Below are 18,720 nucleotides of genomic sequence, written 5' to 3' on the forward strand. Positions count from 1 at the left end.
TCTCTCTGCAAGGAACCACTTATCACAAGTCGCATAAGACTGAACGAGACAGCTGTGTTGTTATGATGTCTTATGTGTGTTTGATCAGTACCTCGGTTAATATACTGTTCAGCTGTTTGTGATAATTGGATATAATGACATTTGGAAGAGACAAAAAAGTACATTGTACAGTATACATATGACGCACAGGTCTGAGTGCGTCAGTCGGAATTGTGTGCATTAGATATAAGGTAACTACAGCAAAGCCGAGATCGCAAGATAATCGCTACCCAATCTATTATGCGTTTTAAGATTTGCTTTTTAAATGAAACAAGGCTACTACACGTTTTCATATCCACGACCATCTCGAATAAAATGGTCTTTATAGGCCTGCACGCAATGGCAACAAGATGACGTCTTCCGACGTCATCTAGGTAAACTGAGTTCACTGATCATTGTCATAGTTCACACTATTGTGACGTGCTGCTGTCAGTTTTCCATTCAAAGATAGCCTTGGATGTATAGTCGGTATATTACCTGTCCTCTTTAAATACGCGGAACCTCCACTCTCTATGTTTAAAGTACGTGGCATGGGAGGCGGGTAATTGCATTTCTATGTGATGTAAGCCCAGATGAAGAAAAGGTACGTGATGATAATACAACTTGTTTTGTCGTTGATATGCATTTTATTATTATTATCATCATTATTATTCGATGGTGTTCATCTCTTGGGATAGGCATTTAACAGTGTACAGCAATATGATGCTGGCACTAGATCTGCAGAGAAAGAAACTCCTCGCAAAACTCGAATGCAATTCAAATCAATTCATTATATTCAATTCAATGCAAATCAATTCAGTTGAATTTAATTCATTTCAATTCGATTCGATTCAATTCCATTCAATTCAATTCAATTCAATTCATTGCCGTAATCATCCTCATCAATACAAACGGTATGCCTAATCATAATGCATTTTGTAACACAATATGGATTGTGAAACGAGGCTGTTCAATTTGTTCGTTTAGCGTTTGATTGTTGGGAAAGAGGTTTTACTCTGTATCGTTACTATGATACTATAAGCACTCATTATTTCTCTACGAGAGAAATAAACGCCAGTTAAAAAAAACACAAACAAATCTTGATGTTGTTATATGCTTTACTTGCCTTTACCATGTTTACATTTACTGTACGTCTGATGAAACTCATCACACTTGGTGTCATTCTGTCTGTTTTTATTTCGATATGATCGAAACTTGTACATTGTATTGTAGAGAAGAGAGGAAATAGAATTTTAGATATATGTACATATTGTCATGTAGCAAAGCCAGAGCATATTATATTAATTGTGGTAGTGGTTCAGAATTTTATACTGGAATTTCATGATAATTGTCTCTGTTTTCTTTCAATGGTTCCGTATTAAATTATTCAAATACAACCTCGAAAGATTGTTCGCAGACTAAGTTTGTCTAGAATCGTTCAAATGCTCACGTGTGTTTCGCATTCTGTCTCTAGCGAGGAACTTCTGTAAAGTAGGCCGTTCGTCTTTTGTTGTCCTTTTATTGACTGAACGAACTTCTAAAGCTATTTGTTAATAGGGCTGCTTGTGTTCATGAGATCGAAAATCCCTCGACTCTGACCATTTTATTCCTGATTTTATTTCTGTATATATTCGATTTTCAGAGATCCTATAGTATATAATCAAACAAATAAAACAGTTACAGTCAACTGGAATGTAACATAAGGAAGTGAGAAACTCTCTTTACTATATAGCAATAGCAATTAGCAATAGTAATAGAAAATAACGGTCAAAATCCATACACAACATGCACAACACAAGACATATCAGATATGAACCCGATCAAAACCAACTGTTACTATGCTTGTGGTCACACAGACATTATGATATACTTGTATATCCGTCATTAATACACACATGCAGACCATCCTTTTCCTGCATTAAACACATTAAGGTCATAAGAACTATGGGGGAGAAACTCCCTTATGGGTTTCACGTGGTAGATTGGTATTCTTAAACCCGCTTGGATAGTTTCGTTTCCTTTCACCAACGGCCATCGCAATTTTCCGACGAGCTTACTTGATGTGGTGAATTCCAATCTCGACATGCAATATTATACAAATGATACACAGGATAGAGTGCGTTAGTGGAGATGTATAAAGCGCACTCGAGGGTATTTACAATTGTGAAACATGCACGAGGCGAAGCCGAGTGCATGTTGCACTACATTGTAAATACCCAAGAGTGAGCTGCATCTCCACTAACGCCACGAAATAATCCTGTGCATCATTTGTTTTATAAAATGGGTCGAAAACTAACAGCATTTTTCACGTACCTTTGTGGGTCAATACCAGTCAGCTACATGTAGCACTCGCTCAAGAGTCAAGATGTCCGAAGATGTTCGTCCCAAACATTTACGCACGTCGCACTCGGAAATCCCGCACATATAAGTACTGTACGTATAAGAGTATACGTACGCCACACATGTTATGCACACAAGAAAGGCCGGCCGGCAGCCCGAACTAGAAGTTGTTTACAGGATTGACAGCGCGTATAGTAGCGCGCGACGCACTTGTAACAACTGATTGAGTGCGCACCGCTAGTGTAAACATTGTGACGTCAGGCCGTGCATGTTAGTGAGAAATTAATGCATGCACACGTGACTCATTTCAGCGCTTCCAATTAGCTACATTCTTGAACCCATTTTATAAAATTATTATAACTATATAGAGGATGGTATTTGCACGGCGCTAATGATCCGTCCTTTTTAGCTCACCTGAGCCAAAGTGAGCCTCAAGTGAGGTAATGCCGAACATTCATCGTCCGGCATGCGTCGTATGTCGTCCGTCGTGCGTCGGTGCCTCGTCAATCATACGTCAACTTTTTTCTTACATTTTCCGTATAATCCTTGAAAATACCATAAGGATTTCCCCATAATTGTAAGTAGCATCCCTAGGGTAACGGAATCTCAATCTGTTCAAATGAGCACCATGAGCAACCTGCCCCCACCCCACCCCACCATCATAAGGAGTCTTTAAAATCTTCTCTGGAACCAGAAATGATAATTACAGCTAATTTCAATCATATAGTATGAGGAAGCACATTGGCGACTGTAGTTTTAAGTTGTCGACCCCCTCCCCCCCCCCCCCCCCCCCACCACCAGCGGGTCCGGGAGTATACCCCCTCAACCCGGAGCACTGCAAGTGAACAAGTGTGGGGGAGGGGGCAACTTGGGAGCAAAATTTCACATTTTCATCGTCTTCCTGAAAATTTTCACATGGTCAAATTTAGACCAAACTTGTCAGGCATTATTGCTGTATATAGGGTGATAGAATAATGTTCATAGTTGTAAAAAGGCATCATGATTCCCCACTTAGGGGCCTCGCAGGGATCCCATCTCAGGACCCCAAAATTGGAAAATCTGCGATGTTCTAAAGAATAAAATAAAAATGATAAATCCGTTTCTATACCAGGAGAATGATAAAGCTTAAACGATACGATTCTAAATGCAGTTTTACTGTTTGTTCATTTCGGATCCACGGGTGCCTCGTTAAATGGGATCGGGGGTATATACTCTTGAAGATGCATGGTCAAATTTGTCAACAAACTTCGCAGGTATACACATTCGCTACAGTGATAGAATGTATTAACTATGCAAAATGAACACCATGCCCTTCCCCTTTAGAGAATACCCCCCCCCCCCAAAAAAAAAAGGGGGGGAACACCTTTCATAAAACGCTTTGAGTAAATATGATAATGGGTGTGTACTTTCCAGTTTGTCTTTGATGCCATCAGGGGCTGAGATCGAATGGGGGAGGGGGCAGCTTTTAGATTCTGATCTTCTTTGTTAAACACGCATGGTCCAATTTTCTACAAACTTGACAGATATAGTAACCAATCCACAGCCCCTCCCACCCCCACCTTCAAGGAATGTCCCGCGGCCCCTGTGTTCCATAGGATACGAATTATTGCTGTGCAAGGAAGAATCATTGCGTAATCAGCACACTCTGGCCATAGGATGGGATGGTATTCACAATTTGGAAGAAGAGTTGTAAACCCTGGAAAATAATAAAGGACTTATTGCCTAATTACTGAGTTCCGAATAGGAATATATCAATACCTGAAACTACTGCATGGGCGCCAGACACACTCAGCATGTTCTGAGCCACCGTTCTTACAAACTGAATTCGGGTTAAAAAAAGAAAAGAAAAAGAAGACCTTATCTAATACTAGGACATAATGTACATGCTACTCGATGAACGTATGTCAGTAGGTGAGTTGAAACTGTATAGGAATGGTTACACGTATCAAAGGACGTTCAGTTATCGAGAAACATGACATTGAATCTATGAAAGGGGATGCTTAGCATTCTGTAGGAAATATTTTTCTCTTTCTTTTGAAGTTTATTTATTTTTGGGATGGGTTTAAACCTGGTATTATGTCCCCTATCATAACCAGGTTCACTATAGGGGCCGGCGGAGCGTTTTCAAAAGTGGGCGGGGGGCACTTCCGGATTTCATGAGCTAACAAAAAAAAAAAAAAAGGTCTTCAGCTCATCTCTCCCCTTCCAATTTCGGGTTTCTTCAGCTGACAAGCAAAAAAAAAAAAAAAAAAGTCTTCAGCTCATCTTTCTTTCTCATAATCATAAAACTGCGAGGATAGTAAAACTCGTTGGCTCTGACTATCTGCTCATAATGAAAAGACAGATTTCACAACATTTTCAATTCGTCACCTTTTCTCGATAGACCCAATAATATTACATGATATACACGTCTCAATCCAATTAAAAACAAAACAAAAGCAAAACAAAATACTCCTATCATGCAGCGTGTAGTTCTGTGAGACCGCTCTTGCCATTCAAGCAGGTTTATAATGCATTAGTATACTCATAACATTATTCGTGTATTGTTTGAAGCTTTATAATTCTAGCTGACTTCACTGCTGATGACAATGTCATCACGAAAGGCAAAAAGATATTTTTTTTTTTTGGGGGGGGAGCACTATATGACTTATGAGTGGGTGCAGAAAAAATTAAGAACAAAGTTATTCAACATCTGCGATACATAATTAGTTTGATAAATACAGCATAATTATCCTTTCCATCAGCATATAATAATGATAATAATATATAACACTTATAGGACCTATAGCGCTTAATACCGACGTTGGGTATATAATAAACGCAATCCATTTTAATACGGAAACATATTGAATTAAAATACAGCGTTATAATTTAATCATGACGTACATCCCAACATAAATAACAACAACAACAACAACAAAATCGAGGATTGAGTAGATAGATAAGTTTTAAGCAATAATTTTAACTTATCTACACTTTCAGCATTTCGAATATGAAGAGGGAGTTTGCTCCAAAGAGATGGAAAATGACAGGAAAAGCCCTATCACCACAATGGGAGTACAGGCTCTTAAAGGTGAGGGGATTAAAGGGATCGAATATACATTTTTGGTTTTTGATTGTTTGATTGATAATGCATGGTTTATTAGAACAATCATGCAAAGTAGTTGATACCTAACTTCAAGTTTCTAACAATTTCGGTGAGATCATGAGAAACCTCTTAAGAAATATGAAAAAGTATGTAATTCCATGAGAAATTCAATGTTTATTTGATGAAAATTGGTTTTGAAATGGCTGAGATACAAAACAGAGCGATCCTAATAAAATGTGGGACCCAACTTTTATTTATACGATCGCTTTGTTTTACTTTGTTTTTGGAAGTTTCAGCCATTCCACACCCTATTATCATCAAACAAACTTTGAATTGCCTTCAGAATGGTATGCTCTTTCCTACTATTTCATAAGTGTTTTCTTGGTATCTGGCAAAAAAAAAAGTAATAATAAATAAATAAAAAAAGCCCAATTCTCATCTCCACCCATACTGTACCATCCGGTGAAAGGGTTGAAGTGGAGGAGCGGAGAGAAATCAGATCTTTGAGATAAGATGTCTACAAGTAATGGTTCAGGGAACTCTTTTTAAATAAAAAATAATGCATGCGGAACTTCCACATAATATCATGGCCAGGACAGGTTAAAGTATACCGTGAAACCATCTTGTGGTTCGCTCTAAACTGTTTTAGAGGATAATTATTATCAGTCATATCAGTCTGAAAGTTAGGCTATACATGCTCCCTGTTGTTGTGTGGAGTCGATCCTGCATTTCCGGGGTGCTATGCTCATTGTACACACAGTGCATGTGGGCGTCGCAGCGCAGGCTTGGTGTGTCTACGTCTATGCATTATATGCATGGTCGTCGGCGACTACAGACACGATTGTATACTGAGCTGAGCCGAGTAGACTACCTTCTCCGCCCTCACGGAATTATCAACCTAAGGCTCGGTAGAAGACTGTGAAATCAGCACAAGAGTCGTATAAACAGCCAGGGAAGTGTGTAAATTTCAATCATGGTAAGCCATAGCCCATAAATAATTATAAATCTAAGCGAAGCCGGTCGGTCGATTTATTTATTTTTTTTATTTATTATTATTTTTTTTTATTTGGTAGCACAGTTTCTAGTTCCAGGTAACGTTAGTACTACTACTAGACTCTAGTACGTAGGGGTGCCAGCGGCCGGATCGTGCAGTCATGATTTTAACAATAAAATAAATAAATATAATTTACATGTATTATGTAACAGTCAGGGTTATGCCTAATTATTGTATATCATTAACATTATGAAATCATCTTAACTGTGATAGATTTGATTTGAATGATGGAACACCGGCTATCCTGGGTTTTAACTTTGCTAGGGGTCTATTATTTTGGGCTTCTAACTTCACTTCAGCACAGCCTGCAGGCATAGTCTAGATACGGACTAGGGAAAGCCAAAATGGTTTCACCCTAACCCTAACCCTAACCCTAACCTAACCCTATCAGAGCGACCAAGTCTCACACGTGAGACTCAAGCATTTAAGGGCCATCTCACGATCTCACGCATGGCACCCATGGCACCCATTTTTCTCACGCATCGGGCCAAGTCTGCAACTTGGGCCTATAAATAATGAGCATAGCTCAAAAGATTTAAGTGATAGTTGCAAATGAAGGTATATTTCCCTTTTGTCTTCCAAAATAAGTAAAAAATAGTCACTTAAGTATGCACCTGATCGCACCATTAAGAGCTAAAAATTGAAAAAGCTCCCTACCGCGGGAGGCCACAGGGGGAAAAAAGCCCTCCTACACCCTCGCTCGAGCGCACATTCGCATGCCGAGATGCCGAGTCATGAAAATCTCACTCATAAATTTTTTTTGAACTTGGCATCCCTGCCCTATAACCCTAACCCTAACCCTAACCCTATTCCTATTTGGCTTTCCATAGTCCGTATCTATGCCTGTGCTGAAGTTAGAAGTCCAAAATAATTTACACCCCTAAAACCCAGGATAGACGGAACACCATATATATTTGTCATTGATGACGTAGAGCTAAACCAATGGGAACGTTAGGCCCTATATAGTGCTCTATAGTGCATGTAATTGTGTAGCCCGACCAGATGCTGTTATTGTGTTAATACGCTGTGCGAATAAACTTACAGCTAGCGACTGGGCTGTATAGTCAGTGTGTGACATTTTAAGACTTCGAAACAGAAAAATAAATGAATTGGTTGATGAAGCATACATGTGCTAACTGAAATATGTTTTTTTAATTTTTTTTAGACACACAAGGCACTGTGAATTTATAGAGTGCAGTGTATAACCAAGTTAAAAATAATTTCCATATCTTTATATGCAATAGAATATTGAACTTGAAGTTAGTTGAAGGGTGACCTATGGACTTGACACTGATGTAGAAAGTATATTATACGAGGCCTAACTGAGTGATAGCATTTATTGGTAATTCAGGGAATAATTTTCCTGGTATCACAGGGCAATTGAATTTGCTATGCATTTTTCATACCACTGCTACACAAACTATCTTTTGTTGTGTAGTTTCCTTCCATCGAAGTGTATACTGTAGGATACCATTTGAAATATTAATATAATATGGACTAGCCTTGAGGGGGATATGACATTTATTGCCTGAACTAGAATTGTATTGCCCAAGTCGAAGACTAGGGGAATACATTTTCGAAGAACCACAGCTCAGATGCCTCACTGGGGGCTTAAGTGCCCGGATGCTATACATTGTATTTCCCTCATTTTTAACACGCAAATCCCATAGGCGTTTGTCAAAGCGGGGAATATGGAAAATTTGCTCCTCTTCTCCAAGCTGGCATGTAACCCCGCACGTATAGACGAGGGGAATACAGTTTCGAAGAACCACAGCTCAGATGCCAGATGCGGGTAATAATGTTCTTTAGCTGATATTGCTAATCGAACTTGAGTTGGAAAATTATTCCTTGTAAATTATTACACATGTAGAATCTACATTTGAACATCAAGATCTTTAGCATGACCTAGGCAGGGTCTAGCTACCTACATTGTATGTCTAATTTTGCTCCATTTTCCCCTTACAGTCGAGCGAGATGAAAATATGTGAGTTGGACCAGTCTGTGAAAGATATTGCAAAGAAGTTTCGCTTCAGGAAGGAGAAAAACAATGCAGCAGTCGTGTGTAAGTTTCTTGATGGATTCACAATCTACCACATTTTTATGAACAGTATTTTTCCTAACAGTGTAGTACATGTACTCAGCATATCATCTATACCATGATGCAATGGACACATGTGATGAACAGTCTATTCTAAGAAACACTTTTTAGAAAATTAATGAATCGATGAATGGGGAATAATTAAAGGAAATAGACGAAATCATGTCCTTGCATGAACCTGGCATTTGTATACTTGTGTCTCTTTTTTTTAATGTCAAGTCACATTAGTCCAAAGAGAAATACAATCTGTGTGTATACTGTAAAAGTGGTTTCTTTTGCGGTGGTTTTATTTTCGTGCTTAGAGGTTGAACCGCGAATTTAACATCACGCGAAAATGTTTTGAACTCATCGCTTGTTACAATGCTATCATTACTGACCGCGAATTTAAACACACGCGAAAAAGTCAGCACCGATGGAAACCGCGAAAGTTTCTGTACACGAAAGAAACCACTTTTACAGTACATGTTTTCCAGTTTTTCTGTCATATGCTTAAAATTTCACACTGACATTCATAGTGCATTACTTGCTTGCAATTTCTTTTCCATTTCTTTGCTTTTGTCCGACAGTAAAGATCGACGCAGCCAAGCTCTTGATTGTTATTGATGAGGAGTATGAGGTAATGCAGACTGTTTTTGTGTTTTTTGCTGTGTTGCACATGCCTGCCACCTATATACAGCGTAAATGCACTGAAATCGTTAGAAGCATTATGGAGGGTGCCACTACCTTGGTATTTTGCTAGGTTTTCTCACCAGGCACTTTTTGGCAAAGTTTATTTTCTCAGACAGGCATCATATGTTCTTAGGGACATGAAAACCCATTGAGGACGAGCCCCAAGTATACTCGGGCAGGTGTCTATGGGATATGCGTGTGGTAGCAAAATCAGTCCGTCCTCAACGGGTTGAATGTCAACATTGTAACCTCCGCCAAGGAGGTAATGTTTTCATTGGCATGGGTTTGTGTGTTTGCAAAATTACTCAAAAAGTTGTGAACGGATTTGAATGGAATTTGCAGGAAAAGTTGATATTGACAAAAGGAGCAGATGATGAAATTTGTTTAATTTTTATGGTTTTGGATTGTGGAAGGATTATTTATATTTTGGCAGATTGGGATTTTTAATTTTTGAAGGAGTTTTTATATTTGGCAGATAGGTCAATAAACTTGGGAGTTGAAGCTGCGCATAAAGTTATATGTGCTCTAAAGGGTGTGCTCTGCTTGGGCATGGCACTGTGCACCTGGAAGCTTTCTGTCTTGAATGCAGTGTGCTAATTTCCAAAATTCATGCAGGAATGACATGGTGGTCAAATTGCAAGACCTGATGAAATGGTATGGCTTGCATTCCTCCGTCAGAGTCTGTTAAAATTCTGTTAAGAGTCTTCCACCTCCCTGGTTTAAAAGAAAGGAGATGCAGTGAGAATGATGGGGGGGATGAGGGAGCTGGATTAGTATGTCATTTCTCTCAAGTATATATTTTTTATATACTATGAAGTAGTGACTGTCCATGTCACTACCATTAGTAACCATTTTCTCAAAGTGATGTACAAGTATGCTCAAATATGTAGTCTTAAACCAAGCACACACTTAGGGTCTAGGGCAATTACCTTCTGGACAATTACTCCTTCCCCTTCCCCTTCCCCTTCCCCTAACCCTAATCCTAATTTTGAACCTAATCCTAACCCTAACCCAAACTTTAACCCTTAACCTTACCGGGGGGGGGGGGGGGGGGGGGGGGGGGGGGGGGGGGGGGGGGGGGGTCACACATGCAATGAAGTACATTGTGCATTATGATGGGGAGTGGAGGATGTGCTGCTGAAGTTGTTTTTATCAGATTGATTTATGGCATTTGATGAAGGAGGGTAAATGACCAAGGAATGACAGTTATTGAAAGTTTGAGCTGTCATGCTCACATGTCATAACATATACCCATTACTTGCAAAGTGTTTAGCAATCATGTCTGTCTTTTAAATTAGTTTGTTCTTGTTGTTCCCCAATGTTTCTCAGATATCGACTCAAATGCAGTGAACTTTGTCTTGAATACATGAATTTATTGTCTTCCTACCTGAGGGGCAGATCCAGTTTGACACATACTTCAAATATTTTTGAGTGGCGGCTTCGAGCATGAGATCAAAGCAAATAAGACTGTTGTGACTCCATTTCTCGAACCTCCTTGGTCTAATGAAAGTATAGTGTACATGTAGCAGTGGTTGCATCTGCTATTAGTTTAACTCACAGATAGGCAAGATTTGACTGTATTGTTGCCAAATATCGCATCAATGCAACTACATTGTATATTATTAGATTAATTTGTACAGACGCATATGGCAGGGCCCAGTTGTAACTGGGGGGGGGGGGGGGGTCACACATGCAATGAAGTACATTGTGCATTATGATGAGGGGGGGGGGGGGGGTGGAGGATGTGCTGCTGAAGTTGTTTTTATCAGATTGATTTATGGCAGGGCCCAGTTATAACTACAATGCATCTTTAACCACCACAGCAGCAGCTAAACAGCAGGGAAGATTTCAAGATGTTTTTATGGTGGCTGCAATGAGTTATAGTACAATTACATCCAGTCTCTTATCCAGTTGCGATGTTAGCGCTGAATTCTAAGGTGTAGATTTGTTTGTTTGGTAACTCATATGTGTACAATGTCAAAGAGTTCAATGCTCTGCCGTTATGTGTTGTCATTATATAGGATATGACGCCCGACGAATTGCAGGAGGAACTTCCAGGTCACCAGCCAAGATTCGTATTGTACAGCTATGTACTAAAGCATGACGATGGCAGGGTATCCTACCCACTCTGCCTCATTCGCATCATACCTCAAGGTGAGGAGAACTCTTTTGCATGTGATTTGATGCAGATTTGATTAAACGTTTTGTGCTTGCTGAAATGAATGCACAACATTTCAATATATAAATCACTGTTTGCACAGGAAGTTGCATGCAAACAATGATAGATTGACATCATGACGTGAAGATGAACAATTAACCTGTTAAACAAAAACAAAAAACAAAAAAAGGAAAACAGGACGATTCTCAATTTAGCACTATTAAGCTGAAAGTGCAATTCCCAACCGTGTTCACATGGAATTTCATACTATATGATATAATCAGACGTTCAGAATGGAGGAAGTTGTGTGAAAATCAAGCCAAACCCGAGATAGTTACAACTGGAAATTTTGAGTTTCATACATTTTTACCAAGTGGTGTTACACATATGCAAATCAGAGGACTGAAGTCATATTTCATGTAATTTGTCAAATGTTTGACACTGTGCAAATTTTTAAAGGAATTTTAGGATTGATTGCAACCAAAGAATTATTGTCCTGCTTGTCTGAGGTTTCTCCAGTTATCAAAATTGACTTGGAATTTTAGTGGTGCTCACTTACTTATTACCTCTGCCAAAGAGGTAGTGTTGTTATGTTATTGGTTTGTCTGTTTGCCTGTTTGTTTGTTTGGAAAATAACTGAGAAAGTTATGAATGGATATGGATGAAACTTACAAAAATGAAGAATAATAAATAATTGATAATGACACAAGGAACAGGTGATTGAATTTGTGTAGTGATTCAGAAATTTGTGTGAATTTTTTATGGATTTTTAAAAAATCTTTTGGCAAATAGGGTCAATGAACTTGGGAGTTCAAGCTGCGCATATTTGCGGTTTGCATACGCACACTGGGGCGCTTACTCTGCTCAAGGTGCACACCGCACAGCTGTCCATGAAGTTTATGAGGTAAACACAAGGCTCCTTTATCATTGGAAAATGGGATGAAATTTCAACATGCATGCATGGGTGGAAATGAGCTGGTTGGCAGAGAGGTCTGTGCTCTCCAACTGCTTTTCTAGTTAAGTTTGAAAAGTAAAAAAAATGATTCTGTATTTTTATGATTACAGTTTCTGTTTTTTCACATCTTCCTCTAATGGTTTCTGGTCTTTTTCCAGGATGCAAACCTGAAATGGCTATCATGTACAGTGGAAGTGCAAACCTACTGGTCAAGGAAACACAAGTGACAAAGGTACGTTTGTATACTTGTGTAATTGTCTAGCAGAACATCTCCAGATCAACTAAAATTCAAACATGACAAAATCTGATTAAGACAAACTGTAAAAACATTGCACAAGTTCTCCCAGAAAGAACCTCAAACTTAAAGGCCGTGTCACACCGTTCCGGGCAAGCTACGAGGGCTTGTGGCGAGGAGGTAGTTTCCAGCACGTAGAAGATTTTCAGCGGGCGAACAAATATTGTTGCAATTTTCATTAATGCCTTGTCATACTGTACCTGGGGAAGTTTTGTGGCTTGACTTGCGGTTAAACAAATTTACACTCCGGAGCTCTCCGCAGTTGGTCCGCACCTGACAGTATCTAGCGCGTATCTCGCCTGTAGTTGCCCGGAGGTGCTCACACAAGTCCGATTTAACCGCAGCCAAGTTTTGAGCATGACCAAAACTTTTTCCGGGTGGGTCGCGGGAATGCCCGGAGAGGTACACGCAGAACGCCAGTAGGAGGCCCTCAGCGGCAGCACTTCCCAGGCAACTCCCACGCAGGTACTTCGCAGTCCCGTATGCAGCCAAGATAATGAAATTCTGTGGGATTTCAGCCATTCCATCAGAGGAATTCCTTCACTGAGTTGTCAGCCCCCACGCGACTGGTACAAAGGTCACACAGTATACTCACAAGTATAATTTAAGTAGAACGCGTCCAGCAGGTAAGACACATGCGCTGACTCGCTCAAATCCTTTTCCGCCCTCAGGAATGTCCGGTATGCTAGAAAATCCTACACGTAACAAGCCCGAGTAGCTTGCCCGGAAAGGTGTGACAGGCCTAAACACGGTTGCGGGTAAAAAGATATGCGTGCGCACCTCCGGGCAACTACGGTTGAGATACGTGCTAGGTACAAGTACTGTCATGTGCATATCATCTACAGGGACCTCCGGGTAGTAAAAATTGTTCTTTGCAAGTCGCACGCGAGGCTTGCCCGGAAAGGTGTGACACGGCCTTAATATCAATTTTGTCCAATTTAAGAGTGGTATAGGGAAAAAAAAAAGATATTGGCATAAATTCCCTGTTTTGTAAGTAAACTTTTATGCAATTTTTAGTTGCCTGCATTGTTTAGAACCTGCATTACAAGAATGGCATGTATCTTCTGTATCTACTTTCGTGAGCAATGAGATGATGAAGAAAAAGTCAGTGTAAATTGGAATGAAAGAGGAGGAGCATTCCCATGATTTTATTTTGAAACCTAACTTAGTGTGAATTTGGAGTCAAAATGCCACAAGGTAAAAGTAATTGTTGAAGGGCAATTGACTGCTAGGAATATCATAAAATGCAGTTTTGGTTGGTGTTGGGTTTTTGTTTAGATGAATGTGCTGATGTTATGTACATATATGTACCTGCCGTTAGTGCATGATATGTTTTTCTTGTGTGGTAAACAATATATTATGCTAATATACAGGGCTCAACAAGTCACTAAAAATAGATGTAGGGCCAGCAAAAGAAAAACAAATGAGAGTCAAGCCCTGATATATCATGTGTATATATCATCAGTTGAGAACCAGAAGTGCGTTATTGCATTTTTTTTTTTTTTTTGGAGGGGGGGGGGGTATTGAGTTATTGGTATCATGTTGTAAAGCTTGATCTCCTCTTCATCATGGTGTTGATTTCAAATTATTTTTTATTTTAAGTGCAATTTTTAAAATCAAACCATAAATGTGCTACTTTACCCAATATTTGGAACAATGCTTATATATCTACCTACTTTTGATTAACTTTATTTTTATTTCATGAAAACATATTTGCACCATGTGCGTTGTTTCCAATCCACCTAGGTGATGGAACTGCGAGACAAAGAGGATTTCACAGAAGAATGGCTGAAGGAGAAGCTGGCCTTTTTCCGTTAGATTGAGCCACCTACGGACATTCCTCGATCCCTCCTCCTCTGACAAAAGAAATGCGATTGTAATCCAGAGCAATGGGAAAGCTGATCTCAAGAACACCGTGTGGCACATCCACTTGCACAGGAGCTCTAGCTTTGCGGATGCTTCACCATTCTGTAATTTAACACCAAGGTGTGACGGATGCGACCACATGCAGACGTGCAGCAACCGGTTATTTGAATCACTGAATATGCCCAACAGCACCGGAGGATGCTCTCACGTATCTTGATTATATGTACTTTTACTGAGATCTAAACCGGAGGGGTTTAGTGTTTTTCTTTTTTCCGTGGGATTGTCACAACTTGGTGGCAGTCTTCACCCCACATTACTTTTGTCAGGGGTTTGCAGTTCCATGTCAGTGTCTACCTCTACCTATATGAGTGCTGTCATTGATCAATAGATTTTTTTTTTTTTTTTTTTGTACACTGTGAGAGCTATGTTTTTCATCAGTACGGTCAGTAATTTCCATAACTGCAGACCATAGTTGTGATATTTTGGTCTCTATTATCAAATATCAAGCATGTCACATGCCTTTTTGTTTGTTTGTTTGTTTTTTTTGATGAGTGTAAATATGTAAGTTATTTTGCTTGTTACTACAAGAATTTTCCCCTTGCATAGATCTTACCACTTCCAGTTTAAAGTTCCTTACATGTCCACTGCGGCAGTGGTCAATTTGTTATGGTCATTATGTCTTCAATGGGTTATTCATAGCCACATTTTCTAGTTTCTCATATTTTTTCTTCTTCAAGACTTACTGCAGGACTATAGATAATTTAATATGTACTGGTTGATTGAAGTTGTAATTTCTGTTCCCATAACAATGTAATGATCTATGGTCCTTCATTTTATGGGTTGCTCATGTTTGGTCTGATTTTTGTTGCTATTTTTAACGAGTTCCCACAGCTTTACATATTTTGCTTCCAAAGACCAATTCCAGGCCGTAATAACAGTCCATAATTGTAATTGTCATATAAAACAAACTTCCCATGGTATTTCATGGGCTAGTAGGGCTACCAACAGATTCCCGGAAATAAAGTTAAACTAAGCTGAAGTTAAACTAAACTGAAGCTATACAATTTCTGTATGGTGGACTAGTTTGCCAAACTTTGACATTGACTTTGGCTAACCTTGTTCCATTAGATATAGACAAATTAAGTTATTTATCTTACACCCCATTGGCATGACATGGAAATTATCCAAAGACCTCCTCTAACAAAATCAAGTTTTGTCCTTTCATGTTTGTATCTGAAAAATCTAACTATGATTTCCTTTTTCATGGGTACTATGTACCAACAGTTTGAAGCACAACTTAAGTTATTTGGTATGTATCTTTATTGAAACAGTGCAATTTGCCATGACAGAATAGTTTAGATTGCTGTGATATTGCTAGTACTTGTCAAATCTGTGTTACTCACGTTTAATGAGTGAATCTTTATAGAAGCTGGTCAACAGTGCATTTTGCCTGCTTGTTGAGAAGGCTTTACAGTTGGTTTTTCCTCGGTGAATTGACAAACAAAAAGGATACACATATATGTATATGTGTATAAATTATCATGTACACCATAGATATTAAAGTCTACACACATACAATATACCTTTTTTTTATAGAGGAAGTTATTCTGTTTATCAAGTTTTTTGTAGTGTGTAGGGAGTAACTTTCTTGTAAGTACATGTAAGTATATACAGATTCCAAAAAGGCAGCCACAAAGTAAGGGGATAAAGTACAATGTACTTTTATTGAGAGAACTGGCATGCATTCTTTAGGCACAGTGCAAAAGGAAGACAGAGTGGAGTTATTTGTATAAGAATATTAATCAAGACTTCAGTTTATACAGTTATTACAAGAGCAAAATATATGTTATAGACAGCTTGACTTTGCCATAACTTTTGTGTAAACACAAGTCTCAAATATTTTGGGCACAATCTTTCCATGTAGAAATCCATAACCAATCAAATTGTTGTACATTGTACCTGTATACTGTACGTGCTGTGCTGAAAATGCACATGCAGTATCTTATTCTTTCATAGTTTTCAATCTCACAAGTATGTCTGCATTGAAGACTTGTGGTATATATATTTAGAATTCCAAATATCAAAATAATTTGTACAAAGACAAAGAGGCAGGTGTGTCAGTGATTTAAATGGCTCTATGTTTTAGCCTTACGATATGATGTGGGCATAGTAGGAATGATTTACCTCATAGCTGAATTAATTACTGGTGAAAAGGTTGTTCGTGCCTAACGTAATAACACCTGAATTTTCTTCTTCAATCCCATGAAGTTTAAAGTAATCAAGATTTGTTGCAGAGTCATCTGTCAAATATGCTGCACCACTGACATACAGCCAAACAAAGTCAGGTTTATATCTCAACAAATCATGTGCAATTGAAATTTTTCTAAATCTTTCCATCTTCAATGTATATTCTTGAAAGTTGGTGGCATAGTGCTAATGAAATTCCAGAGTCAAAGAATTCTCTTCTGAGTCTAGCATCTGTATACTGTAAATACATATACAGTCAGCTTTTCATAAGTCGAATCTATTTGGACTTGAAAAAAAAAGCTTCGATTTAAAGAAAATTTGACATATGAGGGATTAAAATTAATAGAATATAAAGAGAAAATGACTTGGAAAGACCTTCGACTTGAGTGATTATTTGACTTATGAAAGGTCGAATTAAACAAGGTTGACTGTACACGTATAATGGTTTCAGACTAATATCCTGTTTTAAGAAAACTTGTGTCATTGTCCCTATTTCCTTTTATAGAGAAGTAGATTTGATTTTTTTTTTACATCTCCAACAACTTTGCTCTGAAGAGTAAGTCAATCCTCATCTACCTAATAGATCTGTTTAGTTTTGAGAAGCAAACTTGCATCTCAATTACCCCATTGTTTTCACAATATGCTTTTTTTATTAAGAATTCAAACAAAAAACAAATGTTACATGGAAAAAAAAAACCCTCTATGATGTGTCATTCTTCTGTAAGTATAAACAAGATCAATGATTTGTTTTAATCAATCCCATAATGAAAGCTGTTTTAATAATTGCACACATGTTATCTCAGAAATATTTACTATTAACCTTCTTCACTCAGAGCACAGTCATCATATTATGCAATTTAGAGGGGGAAAGGCACATTAAAATTGTGAAAATGTCAAAGAGAGATTGATTTCCAAATTGTTAACACTTATGGAAATTAGAATGATCATTATACCAGGGGGAGGGGGGATTTCATTAAGCATTCGGTCAGACAAATTTATCTGACAAATTTTCCCTCAGCCAATCAGATGCAATGATTTAAGTAGCATATAACTAACGTGGATTATACTGTCATTTTACAGCTCTGTTTTTTTTTTCTCTCTCTCTCTCTCTCTTTCACAAAATATTTTCTTTCCCGGAGTCTTCCTTTCATTGATGGTCCACTCGAATATTTCTTCATGGACTGTAGATAACTGTAGAGAAACTAGTGTAAAATCATGTAAATATTGATTTTATATGAACTTCTGTACATGTAATAAATGAACACTGATTATAAATCTACTCCTATCTTGTGTAATTTGTCACAGAATGAGTTGTCATGTCCGTGATTGCTTTGCATGGTTTATACACTGTGTGTTGGCTAAAATTGATGACTATCTGAGAAAATATATTTCTACAAAGTGCCCCTTAGTTATAGACAACTTCAAAAGAGCACCATAATGTTCCTGCCAAGCACATCTCTTACTTTACAAGTAGGAACTAATCCCAATGACTTATAATTAGAGTGTTGTGTAATGCTGATGAGATAGGTCATGTTTTACCTACATTGATGTTTGATAGAAGAAATATATGACCGAGTCTGTGTCCATTATGGAGAGATGTTAGATTTATTGTCTACCTTACAAAGTGATACATTGCACTGCCCTAGATTGAAAGATACACATGCATGTACTGCACAATCAATGGTATTGCAAGAATGTACCATATGTTCAGAAACATGCCTACCTTACAATGTGATACTGCCCTAGATTAAAAGATACACGTACAATGTACTACACAATATAATCACAAGAATATATCTTATGCTTACAAACAATGACTGCCACAGTTGGAAAGTGGTTTCAGTTGCCTGCACTTTGTTAGACCAACAATCTCACAATCAAAGTACATACTGTAAAAGCAGAACACCTGGCATCATGTGAACATTTTTAATC

General features: G+C 38.3%; 1 protein-coding gene across 1 annotated transcript; it reads left to right on the forward strand.

Moving 5' to 3' along the window:
* Positions 1-6,274: 6,274 nt before the first annotated feature.
* LOC139718252 (glia maturation factor beta-like) lies at positions 6,275-17,831 on the forward strand. The gene is made up of 6 exons (XM_071629734.1): positions 6,275-6,422; positions 8,466-8,562; positions 9,165-9,214; positions 11,289-11,421; positions 12,539-12,612; positions 14,422-17,831. Exons 1-6 carry the CDS (start codon positions 6,420-6,422, stop codon positions 14,491-14,493), a joined length of 429 nt encoding a protein of 142 aa, XP_071485835.1. The 5' UTR covers positions 6,275-6,419; the 3' UTR covers positions 14,494-17,831.
* The last annotated feature ends 889 nt before the right edge of the window (positions 17,832-18,720 follow it).

Source organism: Diadema antillarum, unplaced genomic scaffold, assembly GCF_040938485.1.
Source record: "Diadema antillarum isolate AM-2024a unplaced genomic scaffold, OU_Dant_1.0 scf00000091, whole genome shotgun sequence".
Taxonomy (NCBI): domain Eukaryota; kingdom Metazoa; phylum Echinodermata; class Echinoidea; order Diadematoida; family Diadematidae; genus Diadema; species Diadema antillarum.

What these genes read in the sequence shown, in the direction of transcription:
- LOC139718252 (XM_071629734.1), top strand. An exon ending in CATTCGCATCATACCTCAAG is followed by an intron (nt 11,422 to 12,538) that starts GTGAGGAGAACT and finishes GTCTTTTTCCAG; the next exon opens with GATGCAAACCTGAAATGGCT. An exon ending in AGGAAACACAAGTGACAAAG is followed by an intron (nt 12,613 to 14,421) that starts GTACGTTTGTAT and finishes CAATCCACCTAG; the next exon opens with GTGATGGAACTGCGAGACAA.